Here is a 27,778-nt window from a genome sequence, read left to right as displayed (position 1 = left end):
ATGGCTTGATAAGCAGTGCGTAGGTCCACGCCTGGGATCCAAACCTGTGAACCCTGGGCCGCCAAAGTGAAGTGTGTGAACTTAACCACTAGGCCACTGGGCCGGCCCCGAGACGTTTTTACTTTTAGCTAGTCTAATTTATTTATATTTTTAAGTACTGTTGCTTTTTTATGGTGTGTTATTCTCAGAGACAGAAATTACTTTTCAAAGAAATGCTCATCAGCTCTGAAAATCAATATACAAAACCACTAATTAATTACTAAAGCTCTTAAGTGCTTCCCCAAAAGCCAAAATATTTTAATGGGGTTACGCTATGCATGTTTTTGACCAGAGAATCTTGTTCAAGAGAAAATTTAAATTAAAAAAAATACATCTACAATTATTTTGATTCCTTTACTTTTCTTTCATTCCTATTCATACTCTAAGTGGACTCCAAAAGAATGTCAATTATTATGATGCCACTTGAGAGACGCTCCTAGTAGTATAGTTTTTTGAAAGAAGACTTCTGTAGTCAGTTCAGTGTGTAATTTTGAACTAGTAGCAAGAATCAGGTCATTTATGTGGAATCCATAGCATACTCATGTGCGCTGTCAAACGTTACAATTCATTTGGGTTAACGATCCCATTTACATTATGGAGTGGACTTGGGATGCTCCTGCTTAGTCGTGGATAGCAAGGAAACAGCTCTCTACATCACTCCAGAGTCAAACCCTACCCTGGTGCGTTCTTGCTGACAAGGAGGCTGGCTTTGTAATAGCCCCTTTTTCCTCCTGTGGGGCAAGCTCAGATGATTTTGACTTTTATTTAACCTAGCAAAATGCATCTCCAAATTTCTTACGCTACAACTCTAGGTTTTTATTTTGCTTAAGCATATTTCCTTTTTGTTTATGGTTGAACTAAGGAAAGAAGAATGTTTATAATAAAGTTGATAAAATAATAAGATAAAGAGAGTAAAGCAAGTTTTGATATCTGACAGTGCTCACATTGTAGATGACAACACTGAAATTCAATAAAACATTTTAATTTAAATACATTTTAATATAAATATAAATAATTTAAATAAAATGCTTATCTAACATAGATTCATTATTTGACAAAACTCTAATGTCTTTTATTTCTGTTTCCTGGCCTGTAATGACTGTTAGCAGTTTGCAGGCTTAAAATATGGCAGTCCTAAAAATGCTGAAATTCTTATCGACAACCTATTCTTGAGAAGGATTTGCTTTATTATGTATTGCTTCAGTTTCTGTGTGAAAGTTACGATGTTTAATGTGGTAAGTTTCTTCCTCTTTTCTTCTCCTTAACTATATACGTAATCTCATTTAAGTGTGTGGAATAACAAATTTGTATACCATATGACCTTCCTTAAACCTTCTCATTATATTAAAGCTTGTTTTGTTTCTTTTTTCCCTCAATGTTACTCTAGGATAGTTTCCCAGCACGATTTGGAGGAATTCATTTTGTCAATCAACCATGGTACATCCACGCCCTGTATACTGTGATCCGGCCTTTCCTAAAGGAGAAGACTCGGAAAAGGGTATTTGTTTGTTGCTTTGTTTTTATCCTTTCTCCTGCCATTCAATGTATTATGATGCATGCTGTGCGTATAATATTGGCCATGGTAAAATGTGCTTCTATACTGTATTTAAATATTCAACATACAAGACATTTTAAAATTCGTAAAGACCTTGTGATTAATTCTGAACAGTTTATCTTTGAAAGACATATTTAAAAGCTAGCTCTTCTACTTTCCCACAAATGGGGAGAAGATTTTAGCATATTCATTATATATTAAAGCCCCAGTTTAAAAGTAAAAAAAAAAACTTATGCCACGTTATTATATTGTTATAGGTACACTTAATTTCAAGCAAGTTCTGGACAAAAGTTATAATTTTATTTGTTGATAAATGGGTGTTAGTTATATTACAATATGTATTGCATTGAATATAGTGAATTTTGTGACATCAAATATAATTTTGTAGTGATTGTCATGATCGATCACACATTTCAAAACCAAAGCTAGTGTGTAGAAATTTTAATATTTCTTTAAATTACAAATTACTTGAATTCTAAGATTCAGTTTCATCTAACAATGAGAATATTCAAAGTACATACAACAAAATAATCATCTTTCTGAGAATAAGGTGATAATTTGTATAAAGCATTTGGCATAGTGCATGACACATGGTAAATGCTGAATACATTTATCATTGTTGTTAATCATATAGATTAAAATGCATTTTAATGCACATTATTTCATGATCTCCTGCAAACCAGCTCTGCAAAGTAAGCTTAGTAAAGAAACTAAGCATTATCTCCTATTTCAGAGCGGAGGAAAGTCTTAAGATGGATAAGTAACTTGTTACTCATTGCCACAGCTGCGAAGCTGCAGAGCTAATATTTGTATCCAAATAGCTCCACGTTTAGAGCTATTTTTACCAACCCACGCTGTGGCCAATTTTCAAACGATTAGTTCCACAGTAAAATATACTTACTTCTAAATCTATATGGAAGATAATTTTCCATGTTTCTCAATGAATGAGAAGGCACCTTAGGTATTTCAGTGCCATAGAAAACTCATTGTGGGTTAAAAGTGAAATAATCGTTAAGTATGTATTTGTATCAAACATTAATGAACAGAGAGTTTTCTGTTTATGAATTTGCAGAAAATGTTCCAGTAGTTTTAGAGGAAGCATTCCTTAAATAATTATAATTTATATTAGGAATTGTTTCTACCACCAAGAATCAAATTAACTTGCATTTTAAAATTCAGAAAAATGTATTGACGTGCCTCACAAATAACAGTTTCAAACCTTGTTTTGTGAAGGGATGATCAGGTGATCCAGACACCTGCTGGGGCTTTTAGCACAAATTATATAGTGAATGCTTTTGTAGTATTCACTCTCTTCTACGTGCTATTCTAAGTACTACACATATGTTAACTCATTTAATCCTTACAACAAGGCTTTAAGGTAAGCATTGTTATTTTTCTCCTTTTATAGATGGGAAAATAAGGTACAGAAGGTTAAGCAATTTTCTCTAAATCACAACTAGGAGATGGTAGAGCTGAATTTGTGGATTTACGTGGAAGACTGTTCCAGGCACAGGGAACAGCACAGGCAAAGGTTCTGAGGTAGAAACACACCTGGTGCATTTGACAAACAGCAAGGAAGCTAGAAAAGTAGGAGCAGAATGAGCTATTGGGTAGAGTCGTAGGGGACTGGATAGGTGGGAATATGGACCAGATCACATACGGGCTGGTACACCATTGCAAGGATCTAGGGTTTCAGTCAGAGTGAAATGAGAAGCGTTTGCAAGACTGAGTTCAGAGGTGACTTGTTCTGACATGATTTTAACATGATTCTGCTTTGTTGAAAAGTATTGAAGAGAATCAAGTCTAAAAAACAAGGAAAGCTCCAGATTTGGGGGTTATTTGATGGAATTTAACAATTTTGACAAATGCCTAGAAGAAGGCATGGCCAACATTTTCCTGCAGAAAGTGAGGTATCTGAACTTTACCATTTTAATTAAAACTATGACTTGGAAATTTTCAGATGAGAAAATAATTATAGGTTAAAAAATCTTTAATTTCTACTTATATAATCAATGCACAATGCAAAACTATTATATCCCCTTACTGGTATTTCAAGTGATTCAGCGTCATAATATTACTCAATTACCGTATACTACAGATGCTTTAGATCTATGTTCTGAAAATGAGTAAAAGCAAACCTAAGGAGTAGTTGTGAATCTTCTTTCACAAACAAGAAACGTTTTTAGTTCTTCATTTTCTTAAATTAAGTCTGACTTTGAGTATCCAACATGCTGGGCTGATGGGAACATCAGCCTTAGGTGTTATACAGGTCCCTTCTCAAAATCTCATCAGTATCTGGAATCTTTCCTGTAGAGCTGAACTTCCCATCTGTCGTGGCCACTTCTGACATCCTCATTGTCCAAGCTAGCATTAGTTCCTTGAATTAAGGTCTCCTTCTGCTCCCAAGTCATCTGCAAAAAAGAACATCTTTGCTGACGCTAGAACCCAATGGCTAGGCTTCAACCCGCTATCCCAGTACACTCCACAGCTGGTCTACGGATGTGGTCTTGCCTTTCCCCAAGACCTGACAGGAAGCAGGCTTCTCTGCTAGTTGGCACAAATTTCTACTTCTTCCTCAATATGGTGGATTCTCACTTCTACTCCTTGCTAATTCTCAAAAATATTCCACCCTCCCCCTTTCCGCTAAGGCCACCTACCGTAATCTCTTTAATGGCACAATTTAGGAAAATAAAATAAAAAATGAAAGGATTATTCAGGCTAATTCTTAGAATTTAAGGTCCTCTGAGGCAGAGGAGCCCACAAGGACAAGACTTGTTGCATGAAATGGAGGAAGAAAAAGTATGTAAGAAGAATATAGTAAAACGTCAATAAATGATGTTACTACACAGAGGTAAAGAAAAATCTAACATCAAAAATTTACTAGTTGGGCAATTGTAATGCATCCTTATTGCCCAGTCTAGAGGTGCAAGCACATTTAAGAGTTTTAAAAAAGAATCTCATGTAATATATATTTTTCAACAAATCTTGGATTTGGAGAAATGATTATTTTATATTTTATGAATCATCAAAGCAGTGTATGCATAATGTAACTAAGTAAAATATATATGTTAGAAGGTAAAAGATGCTGTAAAGAAACATGATGTAGGGAAAGCAGACAGGGTTTTCCAGGTTGGGCAGGGTTGCAATGTTACAAATGCTCACCAGGAAAGGCCTTCATGAATGGAGACTCGCAAGCTAAGACTTGCAGGATGTAGGAGAACAAATCATGGGGGGAGACAGAAATCTCCAGGCAGAAGATACATCCATTGCAAGCGTCCTGAGACAAATGTGTGAATGGCATGTTTCAGCAGGGAGTGAGTAGTGGGAGATGTGTTCAAAGAAGGCGTTCATGGAGGGCCTGATAGGATTTACTCTAAGAGAAGGGAGAAACCGATGGGAAATTGTGAGCAGAGTAACATAATCTGACTGATTTTTGGACAGGGTCATTCTGGCTGCTGTGTTGAGAATAGAGTGTAGGTGGCAGGAGTGGAAGTAGGGAGAGCAGTTCAAAGGCTAATGCAGTCATACAGTTGGAACGATGACGGTAGCCTGAGTTAGAGTTGTAGGGGTGGAGCTGCTCAGATATTTGGATTCAGGATACATTTTGAAGATAGCACCAAAAGGATGTCATGATAATTTAGATTAGGAGAAGAATTAAGGATGAGTCGAAGGTTTTGGTCCAAGAAACTAGCAGCATAGTCATACTATTAACTGATGTTTAAAATAGGGAGGAGCTGATTTGGGAGAGAAAATTGTGATTTCAATTTTGTACATGTTAAGTTTGAGGTGCCTATTGACCATGTAAGTGGAGATGTGATGTAGAGAGTAGAAAAGCCAATATGGAGTTCAAAGGAAAGGCCTGGATTCAAGATATAAATTTCCAGTGTATGGACAATATTTAAAGGCACTAAGTCTCCTTCAGTCAATGAGATCACCAAAGAGTGAGTATAGTTAGAGAAGAGAATAAATCCGAGAACTAAATCCTGGAGCTCTCTGATATTAAGATACTGAGGTAATGAGGAATAATCAGCATAGGAGACTGAAAAAAGCATCTATGAAGGTAGGAGAAAACCAAGAGATCCTAGGAGAAAATGTTTCAACACGGAGAGTCATCTACTCTATCCAATGCTGATGCGAGTTCAAGAGAAAAGAGGACTGAGAATTGGACAATGAGTTTAGCAATGAGAGGGATATTGACAAGAGCTATTTTCATGCTATGGTGGGAGGCAAAGCCTGTTTGGATTGGATTCGGGAAAAATGGGGCAAGAGTATTTGGACGATGAGTATAGACAATTATTTTGGTGAGTTTTGCAATAAAGGGAAGGAGAGAAATAGAATAATAACTGGAGGTGGCAGTAGGGCCCAGAAAGGTTTTATATGTCTGTATGGGGGGGAGGGAAAGAGTAGAGTTGGCATGTTGGTTCTCTGGTGGAAAAGATCCAGCAGAGAGAGGAAATTTGATGATGTGAGAGAGACAAGAGAGAATTGCTTTGGAAATATAGTTGAGTAGAGGAGACAACATGAATTCTAGTGCACAGGTGGAGAGGTTGGCCTTTGTAGAGTTTATCATCCATTGTACTAGGAGCGAAGGCAAAGCATATGGACACAGATGCTGGTGGGTGGGTCTCATCTGGTTGCCCTAACTTTTCAGTGAAGGGAAGCAAGCCCAAAACTGAAAGTGATGTTGAGGGAGGAGGGAACAGAGTGTTAGCGAAGAGAGAGAAAGTAGTGTGCTAGGATTACATTTACTTCTGTAAGGATTTATTACCATAAGTCTTGCATGACTTGAAAGAGAAGATTTCTTACATGAAGTAACAGCTAATAAAATAAAGGCTATATACCTGATAGAATAAGGGTTTCAGATACTAGAACTTAACTTTCCCAGGAGAATTCATTTCTTTTAAGAACCTAGGAAGGTATGTGTGTGTGTGTGTGTGTGTGTGTGTGTGTGTTTTCCTGGGCTGTTGCACTCTGCAAATAGGAGTGGGAAAGTGTAAAGTTTGCAATTAACCTGATGTACTTTGGGGCAGGTGGCACATCTTCCATCTCTGTAGGCCCCACATTATGTACTTTAGGCATAATGTTTGCTCTGCCAATTTTGGCCAGTGGCCTGTTCTCATCTACTTTACTCTTCCATAATTCATTGAAATTACTTATTGATTAGTGACTGCCACCCTCTCATTTTATTTGATGTTATAGACTAGTCTTTCTTTGTTTTCGTGTATATTTACTTCAGTGGATTCTAAAAGTACAGAAAACAAAGATGAGTGTGTTTTCATCTTGAACCTGAAGTATTAAATTATTTTTAAGTCACTTATATACTGTAATCCTTAAATAAATAATATATAAATTTATATGAGATGACAACAATGCTTTATCAGAGAAGACTGATCTGCAGTTTTGAGATTGAAATGAAAGAAGAGGAACGAGGTAGCAATAGATGGAGAAACAAATCCTGAGTATGTAGCTTGAATAATTCTCCAGTTTTTTTAAAAAAGCTCTATGTAGATAACAATACCAATAATTAATAAATACATACAGCTTTACATTTTCAATCCATTATTCCATTCTTTATTTGAACAATAAGCATGGAATTTTGTAGTAGAGATGTTGGCAACATTATAGAACATAAGTCCTTTGGGACGTGACCCTTCACTCAACTTGACATTATAATGTTGCTAATCTACTTTTATTTACCTCACACACTTTGCATTATAAAGCAGTAATTTAGTGGTTACAGTATTCTTAATTTTATTGATGATGAAGAGAAGGCCATACTGGTGACAGCTCTTGGGCTTAATAACTTGGATTATTTGATGGGCTAGAGTTGATGAGTCCCTTATGAGAAGGGTCTGTTTTTATTTTGTTTTTTTTGTGTGTGTGTGTGTGAGGAAGATAGCCCTGTGCTAACATCTGCCAATCCTCCTCTTTTTTTGCTGAGGAAGACTGGCCCTGGGCTAACATCCGTGCCCATCTTCCTCCACTTTATATGGGACGCCGCCACAGCATGGCTTGCCAAACGGTGCGTCGGTGCGCACCCCGCATCCGAACCGGCGAACCCCAGGCCGCTGCAGCGGAGCGCATGCACTTAACCGCTTGCACCACCGGGGCGGCCCCGAGAAGGGTCTGTTTTAACAGCATTCATTATGCAAATCATCATTCATTCATTCATTATGCATTAGTTGTGCAAAGACATCCTTTGCACAACTAATACAAGGATGATGTACAGATCAACATGCAGTCGGATTCTGCTCATGTCTCCGACTATGGAGTAGGAAACCAAATTTCTGGTTCCAACTCTTTAACCCAATAACTATCTGACCTTCTAGAAACTACTTAAAATCTCTGAGCCTCAGGATTTTTGTATGAAATATTAGGATAACAGTACCAGCCTTGCCTGTTTCGTAGAGCAGATGAGGGGCTTAAATATTTTAACAGACATAGAAAACTCTTGTTTTTGCTCTTCCTATCCTTACTCCCTCCTCCCAGCACTTGGATGATATTTATTCTCCTCTGTGTGTTTCCCCCTACCCCTCTTCTTGCATTTGTAGATATTTCTGCATGGTAACAACCTGAACAGTCTACACCAACTAATTCATCCCGAGATCCTGCCCTCTGAGTTTGGAGGAATGCTGCCCCCTTATGACATGGGGACATGGGCGAGAACACTGCTGGACCATGAGTATGATGATGACAGTGAATACAATGTGGACTCCTACAGCATGCCTGTGAAGGAAGTAGAAAAGGAACTCTCCCCCAAGTCCATGAAGAGGTATGCTGGAGGTAGCTGGGAAGTGGGCTGGAGCCAGAGTGGGGACACCCCAAATATAACTCTAGGTTTTATATTTTTCTGAAGTAGACATTTGGTGGGATTTTCAAGGCTTTCATGCCCCCATGATTGGATGTATAGAAATTTTGAGTCAAAGATAAAGTCATTGGAGGTAACCTCAACTCAATGTCCCACATTCACAATCTATTGAAGTCCTTGGAAGTCACCAAATCCAGTGGTTTTTCAAAGTGTACCTTAGGAGTTCTGGTAGAATGCTTCAGGCCAAGCAGGTGGGGTGGCAACACTAATCATCTCCCCTATGATAAGAATGACTCTCCTATCTAAGCAATTTATTAGACTATTGTGTAAGATTTCATTTGAAGAAAGGGATCCATAGCAAACACTCCATCTCTCTCTCACACACACACACACACACACACTTCAAAAACTACATTCAAAGCTTATTTTCTCTTTTCAGTATCTCTGCCAAGTTTCTGTTTAAAGGTCTAGCCATTCCTGGGGCAAAACATTCTATTTCCCTACAGCTTTAATCTTTATAAAGTTCATTGTTGAGTCAGAGTCTGACTCCCTACTTTGACTCTCATGATATTTTTATGCCTGTTTTCTTTCAATCAATTTCAATCAATCTTTCAATATTTATGGAAAACATGCTCTGTCATAGGCACTTTCCCATAGGCACTGTCATAGGCACATCCACTATCCGATGTGGATAAAACGTATGTCCAGCCCCAGTCTATTGGTGATGGAGGGTGGAGGAGTTGGCAGATGTGGGCAAATGCATAACTGCCTCTGAATTTGCATTGTGTAGCAAACCAGAAGACATCTAATTCTCAGGCTTCCCCAGGCTGCACCAGCCCAGGGTTCATTTAGATAATGGCAACAAAGATTATTTCTTGATTCATTTCCATCACAGAAATATAGGAACCACAGCCCCTGCAAGTCTCTCCTCACCTAACCCAGGGAGGTTCCAAGGGCATCTCACATGTCATCCCAAACACTGTCACACATCCTTCTCTGATGATAGGCTCGTGGTCTTTTCGTCATAGCTCTGGCTTATGTAGTAACACCCTTGTTCTTTGAGGCTGCTCTCTTTTTTCGCTGCTGCTGCTGTTGCTATTTTTGTAGTTGGTGTGTATGATGTCTTCCCCTCCCCGGGCTTCTCCACAATGCCTTGGAGAGAATTGAAAGGCCAGAGATATCCCCAGCTTTAATTTCTCCACTAATCAACAAGCTTAAGTTTAAACCAAGTTTGGGCTTCTCAACTCCCTTCTTTTAAAACAGGGCTTTTTAATTTGAGTTCTGTGCTCTCCTAACCAAAGGGTTTCATGGATGGAATCTAAAAGGGGTCTGTTGAGTGCTAAAAATTACAGTCAATGGTGTGGATATGTATATGTATTTTGTGCGTTTTTCTGGAGAGAAGGCATATATTTCATCAAATTCCCAAAAATATTTTCTACCTAATGTCTTAGGCAGTTCAAAGCCAGCTGCCTAAAAATAACTTTCTTCTAATAAAAATAATAATCCTAATAATAATAGTTGTTACAATCTACCATTTACTTTGTACTTATCTTCTGTTAGGCACTTACTAGGTCCCTTTTTTTGGTGACATTAGTTAATTTCATCCTCAAGGCAACCTGTTAAAAACATATTGTATCCCTAAAGTCACATATTCTCTATGTGATGGAACAAGGTTCCAATCCATGAAGTGTAGAGTCTTTCATGTTTTTGACATAAACCTTGTCTACCCTTCCTTGACGCCATGACACAGAACGCCATCACTCTGGAACTGAGCTCTATAAGGATTCGGAGACACCTGTCATAGGTGTCCCCTAGTCTTTTCCTTTGTCAGTTAACAATGCTCATTTCCTTCAGCCCCTCCCTCTGTGACATGTTCACTAATGTGGTCCCCTCCTCTGAGCACATTTCTCTGCATATCCTCTACAACCTTAGCTCTACTCCCATCACCTGCACTCTGCTCACCTGCATTCCGCTCCAGATTTCCTGCCTGCTGTCTTTGCCTCCATCCTTTGGCCCACTCCACATGGGAATCCAAAAGACCATTCTAAAATGTAAATCAGACATTTCACTGATCTGCTTTAAATTTTTTAATGACAGCTGATTATACAATGGATACAATCAATTCTGTATCAGGGCTTGGAAGGTGCTATGCGGTCTGATCCTGCCCACTTCTCTCTTCTGAGTTTATTTACCTTTTCTCTCCTTCCCTAACTTTCAGACACAACATCCTTCTTTATTCTCCTTCAGCCTCTCCACCTTGTTCTATCTAAGGATCTTTACATTTGTTTCCTCTCTGCCTGGAATGCTGTCTTCCTGCATCCTCCAATGGCTGGCTCCAATCAAATGTCACGTCCTCAAGAGGGTCTTTTGGTCATTATGAATCAGCGTGTCTTATTCAGCTCTCCTCCCTCTTCATTCCACTCACTCCCTATCAAATCCTTTGTTTTCTTCATAGCACTTATCAGTGTGTCAAATGACCAATTTTATTTAATTTTATATCTCTGCCCCTCCAGATGTAAGCTTCATGGAGACTTTAGTGGCTTTGTCTATCCTGTTCTCCTCTGAATCTCCAGTGCCTGGAGTAAGGCCTGGCATTCAGAGGGTGCTCACTAGGTACCAGTTAAATGAATGAAGTGGTGCTCTGCTATCTGTCAGTGGCCTCTTTTAAGAACAGTGTTCAAAAATGAATAGTTGACATCTGATGCTATCACTACTTGCATTTAGGTTCCAGAATTCTGGCTTTGCAGTGTAGACCTCATTGGATTCCTTTGATTGCTGCCATTGTTGTCAGTTTCTCTCCCTCAGGCAGCCAAAGCACATTGCTGACTCATACTGAGCTCCCTAAAACTAGTAAGTCTCTTTAATTATAGATCTGTATCTTCATAATTCTCTATTTCTGTATTTAGCTTTTTCCTCCAAGCACATTATTTTAATTGATTAAACCATCTTGTTAGATTTGGCTCAGTCTATCCACCTTTTGAAGTCTTTTTGGATGCTGAGTTTCTTATTCAATTAATTAGGCCATTTTGTCCCCTGCAGACTTGGCTCACAGCGCATCTAACTCTCCAGCCCTGAGTTTCTTGCTTCTGCCGTGGGCTGATTAGAATTTCAGACATTCTTTGTTTGGTGTAGGTTATGTATCATCTGAAACTTTTATGGTTCTATTTGAAAACTTCCCAAAAATGAGATCAAGAAAGTTGTTTCACTTGATTTTCATCTTCTGTATGTCAAGGAATGGCAATTCCCCATCAAGGATGGGAGAAAATTGTTCCTAGGTTCCACCCTGCTCTCCTCTCTTGTGTTTTCTTTTTATGGTTTTATATTATCCTTAGATTGAGAGGAAAAAAAAATCCTTCCTTCACCAAAGCATTGTAGATAATTCTTCCTTTAGTGAATTTAGCTAGATGTGTAGGAAAAAGACTTTGTCTCCCTTGTGTAGATTTGTGGAGGGATAGCATAGTCATGTGAAAAGATACAAAGTTCACTAGATTGTGGATGCCTTAAACTGAGCGAGTATCTTTTACCTTGTATCTCTAGTACCTAGGATAGCGCCTGGCACACGACTGTTGCACGAACAGCAATACTAATATTGTTATAGTAATATTAGCTTCAATTTTATGGAATAATATTCGACATCTATTATTACTACATGCCAAACCCTATCTAATGCTTTGTAAATATTGACTCCTTTGCTTCTCTAAACAACTAATAAGGTAGTACCATCCCCATCTTATTGACGAAGAGACCCAGATACAGAGAAGGTAAGTAACTTCCACATGTCACATAGCTACAAAGTAGCAATGCTAATATTGGAACACAGGCAATAGTATTCCATAAGTCATTTCCTTAACCGCTACCATTTGCTATCAACAGGGGTTTAGGGCCGGCCTGGTGGCTTAGCGGTTAAGTGCGTGCGCTCCGCTACTGGCGGCCCGGGTTCGGATCCTGGGCGCACACTGACGCACCGCTTCTCTGGCCATGCTGAGGCCGCATCCCATACAGAAACTAGAAGGATGTGCAACTATGACATACAACTATCTACTGGAGCTATGGGGGAGGAAAAAAAAAGGAGGAGGATTGGCAGTAGATGTTAGCTCAGAGCCGGTCTTCCTCAGCAAAAAGAGGAGGATTAGCACGGATGTTAGCTCAGGGCTGATCTCCCTCACAAAAAAACAGCAACAACAACAACAGGAGTTTATGCCTATATTATTGCATTTGATCCTCAATACATCTGTATTATATAGATGTTATTTTCCCCATTTTACAGATAAGGGATCAAAATCTTAGGAAGTTTAATAGCCTCCCCGTGGTCACAGAGCTGGTAAATAGCAGAACTGGAATTGGAATCCACTTCTGTCCAAAATCTAGCCTCTTAAACACGAAGATATAGCACCATATTGTAAGTGCATAATAAATGAATAAATGATACGTGGAAAATTAAATTTAAATTACTGGGTTTTATGAAAAAAAAAGTTATTTATTGCGAAGACAGTGTAGGCTGTGTGCAGACTGCTGAGATGTATGATGAGTTAATGACAGACATCTCCCTCTATTGCAGTTGAAACATCAATTCATTAACAGTTACGATTCTGCATAAATAACCCTGTTGTTTTATATAAGAGAGAAAAAAATCTGGACTAAAATAACAGTACACTTGGGGCAATTAAATACCAAAAAAAAATCTTAATCAGAAATTATTTCTGCCTGACTTGTTTTATTGAGGAATTGTTCTCCTTATGGAGCCGGCATTCATCATCCATCAATTGTGAAGTCTGTAGTGCATGATAAAAGCAAACTAGGAACTTAAAACCAGGTTGAATAGTGCACTGTTACTTAAACTGTTTCATTAAAATCCCCGTACCCGCTAATAACTTTTTTTTAAATCAAGGAACATAAGGATTTAAAAGATTGTGTGTGTGTGTGTGTGTGTGGTGTGTATGCTGTGTGTTTTAATAGAACATTATGGCAAATGCTTATACTTTGTGTACTTTGTGCTGTCTGAAGAGCTATGCTGTGTACTTATTGAATATTATTAGGATATACCTCAACATTTATATAATAGATTTAACTTCATGAGAATTTTAAAATACATTTTCTGTTAAGAGTTTCTTTCTTCATGGGATTATTACTCTTCATTTTGAATGCTTAATACTGAACTTCTTTCAGTATGGAAACTATATATTGGATAGAAGTTAAGACATCGAGATCCTTCTCTGTAACAGACTCTGTGGTGCAGGTTGCATTCACAGTAAGGAGAGAAACTGACGAAGTCCTTGCTCATGGAACTTATAGTCTAGAGGGTACCAGTTGTCAAATTAATGCCTTAGTGCAGCGCATTAAATGAACCTCTGGGGGCCGGCCCCGTGGCTTAGCGGTTAAGTGCGCGCGCTCCGCTACTGGTGGCCCGGGTTCGGACCCCGGGCGCGCACCGACGCACCGCTTCTCCGGCCATGCTGAGGCTGCGTCCCACATACAGCAACTAGAAGGATGTGCAACTATGACAAACAACTATCTACTGGGGCTGTGGGGGAAAAGAAGGAGGAGGATTGGCAATAGATGTTAGCTCAGAGCCAGTCTTCCTCAGCAAAAAGAGGAGGATTAGCATGGATGTTAGCTCAGGGTCTTCCTCACAATAAATCTTCCTCACAATAAATAAATAAATACATAAATGAACCTCTGTATGTTTTAACATTGATTCATCTTGGGAAACCAACATTTTTATTTGAGTTTAAAAAAAAACAGTGTTAAAGGTCTAATTACTAAGTGTTTTGTGCAATTGTCCACTGTGTTAAAAAGTATTTTATTCATGTGCTTTTTTCCTAAGATAAATTATCATTGCTCCTTCTCTCTCTCTCTCTCTCTCATGCATACACACACACACACGTTCAATTTTACTCAGTCTCCTTTCTGATATAGGCATCTAATACCTATTATTGAGATCAAATAGTGAAAATGACTTAGAAATAAAACCTCCCTGTGTTAATGTTCTCATCTTCCTTTTCATTTCCTCTTTAGAAACAAATTTAAGTTGACTTAAAAGAAGGAGTCAGTTTATCAGTGAGTCCTGTAATTATTTTTGCTTTGATAATTAGTTCCATTGCTGTTCTTTTTCATTAGCTGGTGCAGTTGTATTTCAGCTTATAGTGTTTCTTTTTGAAAGTTAATGAAGTCTGCTAAGAGGCATATTGCCACAGCAATAGCCAATTGGCTGGAATGCAGCAGCAGGGGAAAATTCATTACTGAGGAGAATTCTAAAAGGGCAGCTGCTCCTTTAATGCCATAGCCATTAAGATGGCAGCTTCCTGCCACAACAGTTGCATGTTTCATTGACTTTCCTCTTTCCCAGTTAAATGTTGTTTCCTAATGATCCATTGAGTTATAATTCCCACCTGCTATCCAAAGCGTGTTGAAGGGGTTTTCAAATTATTTGCTTTCCTAATCATAAATTGCTGCTGCCTAAACAAGAGGACTTTTTACTTTTTTCAAGTCTTAAAACATTTCACAAAATTTTCAAGAGTAAGACTGATTTTACTCAGATGTTCTAGTGGGAAATTTAACAAAACACATTCAAATTCTGATTTTTTTTTCCTAATGTCATTAAAAATTAAAAAATGGTTAAAAAATGCACGTTCATGTTGAATTTGTTTCATAGAGCTCTTTAAGACAGGAATCAAGGCTCCTATCATTTCCATTTCATTTCTTATAATAATAATTTCACTGTAATAATTTCCCATTTGGAGATGTTCAGTTGGAATACGTCTGTCCTGTGCTAGAAATTCTCACTCTCGAAGAAAAGACTCTTGCTCAGTTGTGAAGAGAACTTAAGCCTATTATTGTGTATTTAGAACATTTTGCTGTTCATTATTCTCTTTAGAGGCCAGAGGGGATTATTTCCTCACTCGGATGCAAAACACCACCATTGAATGTGTCCCTCTCTAAATGTGCAGGCTTCTCAGTTCATAAATTCCTTGATGTAGGGGAAGATAATCCGCATTCATGAGAGAAGTAATAATGGAGAAAAGAGTGATTATTTGGTAATAACTCACTGACATTGGCTTTATCATTTCCAGATCCCAATCAGTAGTGGATCCTACAGTACTGAAACGCATGGATAAAAATGAGGAAGAAAACATGCAACCTTTGCTCTCTCTGGACTGATAACTTCTCTACACTCCCCATGGATTAGAAATGGAAGGTACTTGTTTCCAGCAACAGGGACAGCACTGTGGAGGAATTACCAGCTGGAAACTTATTTATTCATGTTAACGTAGCATAATATATAATAAGGCACCAGGCTTTCCCATTTGCCTGAACCATGGGTGCCCTGGTCTGGATTAAAAAAAAAAAAGTCAATAATTTATTCTGTAAGTGCCAAGTTCTTTGTAAATACAATGTAATCTTCATGTCAAGTTTGTAAATTTTGGTAGTAACTTAAATTGGAAAAGATTGGCTCTTGAGCCCATGCCAGTGATATGATCTATAACAAAAAACAGAAAAGACACGTAAACAATCAAAGCTAATTAAATGTAGCCCTGTTTCCTATGAAGCCATATTTCAGCTATCACAGTGATTGTTTCATTGTTTTTCTCTGAAATTGTGTCATATTCAAACGTATTTTTAGTGGGCACAGGGAACTAGATGATTCTAGGAAATTATTAAGATAAATGTATTTCCTGTCTAGTGATTTTCATTTCACAGAAAATGTGTCCTAGTGACTATCACTGGCCTTGCATTTTGGAGACAAGAAATGGCAGATGAGCTGGTAAACTGAACACTTGAACTCTTCTCTGTTGTTTAATTCCTGGAGTCTTGTGAAAAGATATGTTCCTTAAATTAAGATGTGGAATTCTGAAAGAGAGTGGATTTTTTTTTTAAACTGCTGTCTTCACAATGTGTCCTTTGTTGAAGATCCCATTGTATCCCTGTCCAATGTACTTAAAGAACATTCTCCCCGCAAAACTCTTTGACCAAGAGAAAGAGAACTCATGCGTGAATGGTGTTTTGACAGCTAATTTTGAACATAAAAGTTGCCACGTATGGATAAGGGGCTAATTTCTAATTCTTGTGCACTGGTTGAAAAAATATATATATTCACACACGCACATATATATTTTTACTGAGCTCTAATAAATCCTTGATGTCACAGGGTTATAACATAAATCATACATATTCAATGGTCTTAGAGATGTTATAGGTTATTACATGAGATGCTAACTCTGGAAAACCACTTCCACTAAAGTTAATGAAAATGAGGTATAGTGAAACAGACTTTCAGTGAACCTATTTAAGAGAATTTAATTTGTAGTCCAATCTTGAATCTGTGCCATTTTAGTAAAATATATTTTTCCTTCAAAAAACAACAGGTCTCAACATAGCATAGGCAGTAACAGGTGACTAAGAGTAATATAATTTTTCTTGAATTCAAGTTAATTATCCTAATGATCCTATAAATACACATTTTCTTTTCGGCAAAGATTAAAAGAACATATTGCATCCAGGAGACATAATGAAAGCATCTGAGGACATCTGAGATAACATGTTACAGTTTAAATCTAGATTTGAAATCCTTATGTTATTTAAAGTTTTTATTTCATAAAAATTCTGCAATTATAGCACACTTAGAAAATCCCACTTTAAATTCCAATGAGAAAGCAAGATTTTTACCACCTTTTCGGAGTAGTAATTTTTGAGGTTGAGAATTTACCATTAAACTATTCTTTTGAAAGAAAAATATCTCAAGGAACTCTTGGAAACCAACAGAAATAAAGGCATGTAGCAGCCTTTACATAATTTTTAGCCAAAGGCTTCAAAAATTCCAGTTATAATTTTACAGTCAAAAATCTTAAAATCTAGATCAGTATACCAATCTGCAGTATCACCAATGCACTGGCTAGTATTTGTGAAAATACATAAATATACATAAATAACATGAATGAAAGATACCTTAAAAATACCAACTCCAATCAAGTGCAGAAGAGTAATACTGTCAGGTACTCTGCTCTACCCATAAAAATGATCGAGATTGGAATTCACTGGGGATAAAAAGCAACTGTAAAAAAGTAGAAAAAAAATGCGACTGTAAAAAAAAAAGTTAACTGTATAGGAACCCTAACCATTGGTGTTCTTACATTTTTGCCTACCTGACCTACATTTTATAGCCTTAGGCTTTATATACTGTATAAGCCAGTGTTAGGCGATATGATGCATTGGAATAAAATAGAAACAAGCTAAGTACAGAAGGCCAGTCAACTTTCCATTCCCTTAAGTTTCTCTTGATATGCATCATTTATTGCCAATTTTCAGAATTCTACCAGATTGAGATATCAACCAGCATCGCCAGCTTCTTTCCCCTATCATAAGTCTAGTGTCATATATAAAAATAACTAGAGAGGCATATTTTATGTGTATATCTATCTAATTATAAGAATCATTCACACTATCTCCCTACCAAACACTTTGGAACTTTGCGTCGGCATTGCCGCTCGTCTGCTCTTCTCCAAATGAGCAACTGAGAGTTGGCTGGATTGTGTAAAATATTTTTAAATGAATGAACAAATTACAACAATGATGCCTTTTGAAATTGCTATATCTAGTTCAGTCTGCGAGTAAACTCACTTTCCAGTAATGTTTTTGAAGCTGCTTAGTCAAGGGATATTTGGTCAACTTGATGAATTTCCCCCCCGGCACCAGCTAACTAACTAACTAACTAACTAACTAACTAACTAACTAACTGGGAGTTTTTTCTCTCATGTGATTTTCTGTGTCATGTACTATGTCTGTTGTGACATAACTTAGTAAAGCACCCCTACATTCTTTCAATTTAATTGCAATAGCATCTTCCCACTCCCACACAAACTAGACGTTCACCCTAATGAATTTGCCTCTAATTTGAGAGCTATGCTTTGGTTTTTCAGTTGGTTTGTTACTGAAAATGTGTAGACATCAAAGAATGATCACATTTGCCTCGGAATAGGCCAGTAGTCCATTTACTTCTTTCACCTTACCTGCCCTACCTTCTGTTTCTTATATCTTTTCTTTCCTCCATTGTTTCAGGGGCAGCTGCTTCCAAAGCCGGTTTAAAAATAAATAACTTCTCTTATGTTGTCAGTGATATTTGCACACATTTTTGAGTGATATTTAAAAAGGAAGAGATTATCATGAAAATTTACTCTAAGAAATATGAAGAAGTGCCTCTTTTAAAATGGAATAGCAGTGATATTAGAAAATGGATTCTATTTGTACTCTCTTCCAAAAAGTGAATATGTGCATCTATGTTTTAAGGGTAAAATGTGGATATCATTTGAAGAAGGATATTTGAGGCCTTGCTTTGAGCATTCCCCATACAGTATTAAGTCTTTATGGTGTAAGTTCAGCACAGTAACTTGAACACGTGTTATTGACAACCCTGGCGCTATGCTAAAACAACATACAGGTATTAAATAGAGTTTTGCAAGCAAGTTTTTGAAGTGGGCATGCATGATTTATTTTATTTCTATAATAGTTTGCATAAGTGTAGGCAGAGACATTCCTTAAGTCTTTGCATATGAAATGCTTGTTTACTTCACAGTACTGAAAATTCATACATTCATAAGCAGGAAAGCCAAACAGCTAGGTTTTCTTTAATATTGTTGACTAGGACACATTGTTAAATTAAACATCAGAAATTTCTGTAATATTCTTGAGGGAACAGAGGTCCCTCCAATGCATCAAGAAAATAGAGAGTTGTTTTAGACATTGGGAAGCATATTTGTCACTCTTCACATAAAGAAACACTTAGAGCCATGGCAGTGTGTCTTCAGGAACACACTTCCTTTCCTTCTATAAACAACCTAAAGGTTTATAGAGATATCTATGGTCCTTTAGAGAAATTATAGCAAGAAAACCTGCTGAGAGGCTGTGCACTCCTCTTGTTTTATCTAAATGTCAGACTGGGCTGGTTAGTTAATAACATCTCCTTTGCTTCTTATTTTGTGTGTATTTGCTAATGATTGCTTGAAAAGTTGCCATCAGCCGTGAGGGCATTTCAGAATGCTTTTCAACACACAAAATAAAATGAACAGAGTTCTGGCATGGTATTTGAACTTTCAGATGTGGTATTTACATTTTCTACATCAAGAAGCTAATAGGGATATATTCCACTTTATGTGTGCTATATAGATATATAGCCTAAAAAATAGTGGTGCGTTTTAAATGTATGAAGCCATTAGATCATGTAAGAATCAGCAGATTATATAAAATATATTGGAACAAAAGTAGAAGATTGGCTAAATATCCAGAGTGGGTAATTATCTTCAGCAGTGAAAAAGATTTGTTTTTTGGTTTGTTTTAGTTGAAAAAACTGCTTTCCAATACGCTATTGGAACTATTTAGCACTACTTACTATTTGAAAGGGGGCAAATAAGTAAAAATACAAAAGGGGCCTTGGCTTTGAAACATTATTATGTCACGATCTTAATGGCTTACGGAATATAATTTTTTTCATGAATTCAGGTTTTTATTTTGTAAACATCCATAGGTTAATCCCACATGTGAAGATAATGTTATGAAGTCTATTCTGTGCTGAGTGTGGGAATTTATTCCCCTGAACTGTAAGAAAAAATATAAAATAGCAATTCTGTAGATTGAAACACCCAAATTGTACTATTTTTCAAAGCAAGAAGAGTGCAAATGATACTGTGGAAATTGAAAAAATATATATTTAGGAACTAAATAAGTATAGGACAAATACAATAAATGCACTTTTATAGTAAATATTGGACATTATTACAATTCAGAAGGTATCTGATCAGTATTTGACTTAGTTTTAAATTTCAATGCAAATATTTTTGTCCTTAATGATATCAATGCATTTATTCTGTCTAAATTATTTTTTGTGGTGAATGAGAGGGACCTAAATGAAACATGAAACAAATTTTAACAAAAGTTTTAAGAGTGAACCAGTCCTCAGCTATTTTGAAAAATTGTCATGGGCCATAATTGGTTTATATTTAAAAGAGGTTCAAAGCATTGTCTTGTTTCGAATCTAGTTTTTAAGTTTTCATATTTGTTTAGAAGATAAATAAAACTTTGAAAACTAAGTAGTTTTTGTTTTCGAAATTGTCCAGAAAAACCAAGATATCTAAGAAGTAATTATACAAGTCCTTGATGAGAATACTAAGTACACTACTGTTTGGCTCAAATACCTTTGATCTTTTTAGGGAGTTAAATGGTATAAGATAATTTTTGAATAAATATACATTTCTGCTTTAAAAAAGCATTTATTTTGCGTATGGTGAATGTTGAGTTTGGTAGTGTTGGATCTGTTGCATCTGTGAAATGGAGATTTCTAAAATGGCATCTAAAAATGGACAACAATAATTTTATTTTGAGAGAAATCGTAGTGAGCTATTTAAGTTAGGATATCTGAAATTTTCTGATATTTGATTGTTTGAGGCTTAAACGTAAAATACATAATTCATTTCATCAAGATGACATTTTCAGTGTTCTACACTTAGACAAGCTTTCAAATGACAGTTGTAATGAAGAAGTAAATTAACTTTTAAATTGCATACACCAACAGGAATGATTGGTAAATAAAATAACTAACATTTTCACGTTTTTATATAAAGTTATTGGATTGCACAAGAGACTCAATTCAGAAATATTAATTATAAAAAAGCATTGATTTAAATACAATCCTATTAAAAGTAACCTCAGTTCAAAATGTTAAGTAAGATAAAAATATTTGGCCCGACTTGAAAAAAAATGCTTATTCAATAAATACACATTATATCTTCTGTGAGTTTCCATCATTTATCCCACCTGTGAATGAAAACTCATCTGATGAGGGAAAAGAGACATTTACCTAGAATCTTCTACAATAGACTTTATGACCTTCTTTGGCTCAAATGCAGGTGATTTTCCTGTACACAGCTTGTAAGGTTATTAAGAATCGTTGTTGGCGCCCCTTCCTAAAGCCATGTCAGGGTAGCCCAAATTTCTAGCAGCAATGGCAGAAGCATCCTGAGTGGGAATAAAGCCAGGGGAACCAGAGAATGCATGAAAAACAAGAGAGATGGTCTCCACTTCTTGTCACTAAAAAGTGCATTAAAGTGTATTATTAATTATAAATACAGAAAACTATTTCAAAATGCCAATGGTTAAATACTTGGCCAATGAAAAGAGGCCGTGGGTCGTGATGGTCAGGGCTCTGATGGGTAATCTGTCTTCACACGGCAAAAACAACATCACTAAAATCCTTATCTCTGAGTATCACTTCTCTCTAAAAATAAAAATAAATATGCTATCTTTTTCCCTTTTTTTGTAACTGGAATCATAAAAGTATCAGACACCGTAAATACTTTGTTGCCTTTTAAGGAAAAAATGCTACATTATATTCATGTAAACACAATTCACTTTGTTGCATAGTATTGAAATATTGCATGCTGATTTATAAATTCCTACCTAAAAGTTTAAAAATATATAATGATGAAATTTTAGTGGTAGAAAGTTATTAAATGTTCTTTGTATCTGGGATTCGTGGAGGAGACTGGTAATACCCTTTCCTTTGAATTCATGTATCTAAACATTTTACTTGGATGCCTCGTAGACATCTCCCATTTAACATTTACAAAACCAAACTTCTCTTCCTTCTCCCTGAACCTGCTTCCCCCTTAGCTTTCTCATCCCACTAACCTTCCAGTTCCTAGGGCTTAAACTCTGGAGCCAACTTCTCTTTCTCTCCAATCTTTCTCTCAAAATCGCGTCCAATCACCTAGCTCATACTGTTGGCTCTCCTTCAACATACACGTGTGCACACTCTGATCACGTCTTGAACCATCACTACCTTGGTCCAAGACTTCAACATTTTTGACCTGGAATATTTTAATAATCTAAAAATTAGTCTCCTTTCTTCTGCCTTTGGCCTCTAGAGTCAATTTACAACACATTAGCAAGAGTGAGCTCAGATTATTTCACTCTTCTCAAAACCCTCTTCAAAAGTAAAAACCAAAGTCCTTATAAGTGAGTATGAGGAGGATTACTGAGTTAGTTAGTCCCAGTATGGCAGAATAGCATATTTTCTGATTGGGTTGGCATTTTTGCCTGTACAATGCAAAAGTAATTGTTAAATACTTTAATTTCTTGCTTCTAAAGTCCTACACAATATACCCTTTCACCTCTGACGCCTGACCTTGACTTTTCTTAGATCATCACTTAAGAATGTTTCCTGGACTCTATTCTCTTGCCAAACTGTCATCCTTGCTGTCGCAGGAACTTGCCAAGCATCCCTCCACCTCAGAACTTTTGCCCTTCTGTTCCTTCTGCCTCTTTCCCTGATATCCACATGGTTTATTTCCTCATCTCATTCAGATCTTTGCTCAAATGTCACCTTCTTAGAGAGAACTCTCTAGATTTCCCTATTTAAAATTACATGGCCCTGGGGCCGGCCCGGTGGCGCAAGCGGTTAAGTGCGCGCGCTCCGCTGCGGCGGCCCGGGGTTCGCTGGCCCGGATCCCGGGCGCGCACAGACGCACTGCTTGGTAAGCCATGCTGTGGCGGCGTCCCATATAAAGTGGAGGAAGATAGGCACCGATGTTAGCCCAGGGCCGTCTTCCTCAGCAAGAAAAGAGGAGGATTGGCGGATGTTAGCTCAGGGCTGATCTCCTCACAAAAAAAAAAAAAAAAAAAAAAAAAAAAATTACATGGCCCTATGGTTTTTCATATTTTCCTTTTCTGCTCTATTTCTTCTCCATAGCTTTTATCACCTTTTAATATGCCATATAGCTTATTTATTTTATTTTACATTTTCCCCTAATAGAAGATGAACTCCACTCAGGCAGGGATTTTTGTCTGTCTTGTTTACTATTGCATTATGGGTGTCTTGAGTAGTGCCTGCAATTTAGTAGCGAATCCAAAAAGATTGCATGATCTTAGTTTGTTTCAGCAAGTTATGTAGTAGCCAGGAGTATGCATTTAAGGAGAGTTTTTTTTTCCTAATAAGAAACATCTTTTTGTTATTTATCTTCAAAGGGAGAATTTTCCCCTCTCTGATGATGATGGAATCATGAAACAAGAATTATATCTCCCTTTCCCTCAAATCTAGTCTCTACCCCAGGGCCTGAGTTTTATGTCAGTGTTTGAGCTTTATCTTTGGAAGTTTCTCTAAGATCACTGGACCCTATATGATATGCATGGCTGACACTTACTCTTGGAGAAACTACAAGATACCTCAGATGCAAAGTCATTTTCATCTCAAAACCGTAGTGAATTGTTCTTCATTGTTTATCCTAGTTCATTCCAATTTTTACAAATTGCAGAAATTTAAAAGTCCATTATTCCTCCAATATTGGAAGCCAGATTAAGAGAAATGCCCCTAGAGTTACTTTTACTGGAAAGGAGAAGGAAAAGAAGAGGAGGAGGGAAAGAAATTATGATCACTCTTTCTCTGAAACAATTATAAGATGATGAGGAAGTTTTTGGTGTTTTTAAGATCTTCCCATGATCTAGAAACCTATATATTATAACCATTTGGTCTGTGAACACTCTTAACAGAAATCTTATATCAATTGAGTTTTATATTTGATATCTTTACATATTTTTTACTTTGAAAATTGAAAATGATGTAACATGACAGGAATTACTCATGCTCGTACATTCTAACTGGCTTTCCAACTTGCTCCCTCTTCTCTGCATTTTATTCGCAGCTATCATTTCTGAATCTTATAATCACATTCATTGTCTTTAACTATCCCTATACATTTATTTCCTACTATTTGGACTGACTTCTCTGTCATTTTTGTAACCAGACATCTCAGATATTGGTTCTTGGTATGGTGGGTTTCTGATTTTTATCCCTCGAAGTTTATCTTTTCATTTTTACCAAACTTATGTTATTCCCTTTCCTCCACTACACTGTTGTGCCTTTCTCTACTTTGTAGAGAAATTACAACTACGTTGTAATTCAAGCACCCAGTTTTATCATTTTCTGCCAGGGCTTCTACTAAGAAGACACTGAAAATAAAGGATTGGTAGGTGGTATTGAAGAGGGAACTATAACCTGAAGAATAAGGATAGATGTTTGAGAATGTTTTCAGAAGACGCCAGTCTTTTAGTGGCTTTGTGATGGGTACTAGGGTACTGGCTACTGTGATTCCCAATATGTGATGTAGCATATTGGAAATCAATATAGATCATGTTTCTTGTCAATTACATAAATATACGGCATTCGGGGTTAATGGATAATTTGGAAAACCTTCTATGGAGAAGAGACTAAATGATTCTTAAAGGCAGAATTTTCTTGTGTTTATTACTATTTGATCCTTGACAGTCTGTGCAGTAGAAGCCATTTGCCTCTGTGACATCCGTTTTTGCCATCTTCATGAATGTATTTAGCATCATTTGCAAAATAAAGGGTTCAAGCTCAAGTATACACAGTACATGGAAGATACTGTAGTTCGTATTTTCTACTGAATTTTGTTTCTTTTAATGCATTATTTTTATGAATGAATCCTAGGAATATGTTCCTTGGTAAATTTTATTAATTCTCTCCTCTTTTCAATGGATTTAGAAATTTTACATGTCACTCTTTATTACATTCTTAAAACCATAATATTAATTTTTTATTTCATGTCTATATTATTTCATGTCTTTGTTGATTTCTGAGGATGAATGGAGTTCTGCGAAATGGAATGTCACTAAATGAAATTTTCCAAATCAGAAATGTGGATGTGCATATATGCCCTTTCAATCTTTTTATCATAAACTAAATTCCTGTAAATTTAGAAAACACATCATATCAAATAGCTATGAATAAATTTGTCATTAAAATATGGAGACATATGAAATTGGTGTTAGTATTTGGAAGTATAAAATGCTTTTAAATGGACTTTAAACGTGTGGGCATATTGTACTATTATTTTGAATTTATTGTTGATTCAATCAAACATATTTGATAAAATTAGTAAAAACTCAAAATCACTAGAATGTCACTTCTTGACCTCTAGAATGATAAAATGAAGATACAAGCCAGAGTCAGCTATAAAGTCTTCCCTTGAAGCAGTGGAGTAGATTGGAGGATGGATTTCAGTTAATTTCATTTTTAACATTAGCAAATATTTATTGAGCACTTACTCTCTGCCCCGGGCACTGTTCTAGGTTCCATGGATAGAGCAGTAAACAAAACAAAGACCTTGCCCTTCTGAAAGTCACATCGTAGTGGAGAGGACACACAAAAAGCAGATCAGCAAAGTTATATACTGTCAGGTGGTGTTTTAAGTGTGATGAAGACTTACTAGTTTAATTTGTGTGACCCCTGGCACACTGTTTTCTCATCTATGAAATGAGACAATAATTGTATCAACAATATGATTTTGATAATCTGGTCCCTTCCTTTTGATGGAAAAATGGAATATAATCTCCTCATTTCCATGCTGTTTTGGGGATAGTTATTAAGTTTCTTTGGTTCCTTCCCTTCTGCTCAGTGCTGGCAGTGGTTGCCAGGGCTGTGGATGCTCAAGGGAAATGCATCTCACAGTCTACCTTTCAAGGTCATCCAGAAGTGCCGGCTCCTGCCTAATTTTGTCTCCTTTAAGGTAAATTCCTTACTGCTTTAATTAATTATACTGAAAAATATACATTGATCTTTGTCAGAAAAGATAAAGAAGAAACAAAGATAAATTCTCATAGATTGCACAATTTAATCTTTCCATTTAATCTATCATTTTCCGTTATCGACAAGCAGATTCACAAACCCACAGTTTTCCTGGGTAGGTTTGGGTACATTCTATGTACCACGGTTAAACAGTTAAAGGAAGCTCTGATCATTGTGGTCCCAGAAGTGCTAATTTAGTTAGTATTAAAAGGGTTATTTCCTGCTGGTATGTGAAATTTAATAGAAGTTTTGCTTTTTATTAAGTGGTCATATTATAAAATACCTTGAGAAACTCATCTTGGGAAAGTCTCCAAGTATGGGCAGAGTAGAGGACACCATGAATATTGATTGTAACTCATCTGGGAGGAGCCATGAGTAAATAAAAGTTTCTCCTATGAAATGAAGAAAAAAGCAGCAAATGACATCCATCTTAAGGAAACACGGAGCTTCTCTATTTCTATTTATATAGAAAATCACTAATGGAGAGTGTCTGCGTTAGGGCGGGCTGGATGCCACGTTAATTAACGAAGAGAAAAATTGAGCCTTCTTTCACAAATTGACTTTCAAAAAGGAATATTTCAGACCATCAACAATTGATTCATTACATTTATGAAGGAAAAAACAGATAATCTATTAGGGTCATAGTAAAGCATCCTGTTTTGGAAGCAGGAAGGTATAGACACCCGTCAGATTGCCTATTTTCGTGAACTGATGTATTTATGAAGTCTTTATAAATTTATTTCCCCCATTGATTATATACTGAAGATTTTATCCAGTCTCTAGAAAAAAAAATAGTGATTTTTACACGACTCACTTACTAAAAGGTATATTAAAGCATTTTTCCAGAGCAAAGATTTTTAACTCTTATTTTGCCAGAGTTGTTCTTTTGTCATTTAATGTCATTAATTATAAAAATGTTTTAACAAAATTTTCTCAAGAATAGTAAAACAAACTATACATATAATTCAAGACTTGAAAAAACTAGAAATATTTAAGCATACATATTATTAGCTTGGAATAATTATGAGGATATTTGGCAATTATTTAATATATTTGATTAGTGGAGACTGATGAGCAGATAAAGCAAAATAAGTTTTCTCATTATCCCTCAAGCATGGCCCTCTTACCCCAGCCAAAAACTACCTGTCTTCTTGCTTTCCTTTAGAATAATAGAAGCCACTGCTGGAAGATTCTTTAGAGATTAAGAAATCCAAATTGCTTATTTTATTAGTATATAAATGGAGACCTGTAAGGTCTGTCTTGCAGGAAGTCACACAAGTAATTAATACTGGAACCAAGGCTCAACCAGCTTGGTGATATTGTTGTAGTTTTTAATAACTTCTTTGCTCTCCTAACCCATTTTGTATTAAAGTCTGTTCTGCCTGCATATGACCCCATTTCATTTCTCCGTACCATTTACTGTGCTTGGAATTCTCCGCCAGTATTACATTAGGTAAGCATCTGCTAATGCAAAGAGGACAACACTCAGGGATATTCAAATTAGAAACAGATTGCACATATCCACTATTCCCAGCCTTTCAGGATCTTAGTAATCAATAGAGGTGGGATGAGCCCAGTCCTGGGGAAGATGAAACTTTATCACGCCTGTGTCTGCATAAAACAATAGTCACTCGATGAAGTCAACTATCTTGTGTTCAGAAGCATGTGTGCCTTGATTTCAAGAAGAAAATGGGATGAGGAGCAGCACAGCTACTCATCTTAGCTCTTGATTATCTTCTCTGCACTT

General features: G+C 36.6%; 1 protein-coding gene across 2 annotated transcripts in view; it reads left to right on the top strand.

Annotated features, from left to right (window-relative positions):
- CLVS2 (clavesin 2) overlaps positions 1–16,787 on the top strand; it is a 65,799-nt gene extending 49,012 nt beyond the window's left edge. For both annotated transcript variants that reach the window (XM_058566831.1, XM_058566832.1), the window contains exons 4-6: positions 1,427–1,537; positions 8,146–8,366; positions 15,473–16,787. In XM_058566831.1, the coding sequence (XP_058422814.1) occupies positions 1,427–1,537; positions 8,146–8,366; positions 15,473–15,560 (420 nt within the window). In that variant the 3' untranslated portion in view covers positions 15,561–16,787. The remainder of the gene's footprint in view (positions 1–1,426; positions 1,538–8,145; positions 8,367–15,472) is intronic.
- The last annotated feature ends 10,991 nt before the right edge of the window (positions 16,788–27,778 follow it).

Source organism: Diceros bicornis, chromosome 23 (genome assembly GCF_020826845.1).
Source record: "Diceros bicornis minor isolate mBicDic1 chromosome 23, mDicBic1.mat.cur, whole genome shotgun sequence".
Lineage (NCBI taxonomy): Eukaryota > Metazoa > Chordata > Mammalia > Perissodactyla > Rhinocerotidae > Diceros > Diceros bicornis.
This window is presented reverse-complemented; position numbering and strand designations above follow the sequence as displayed.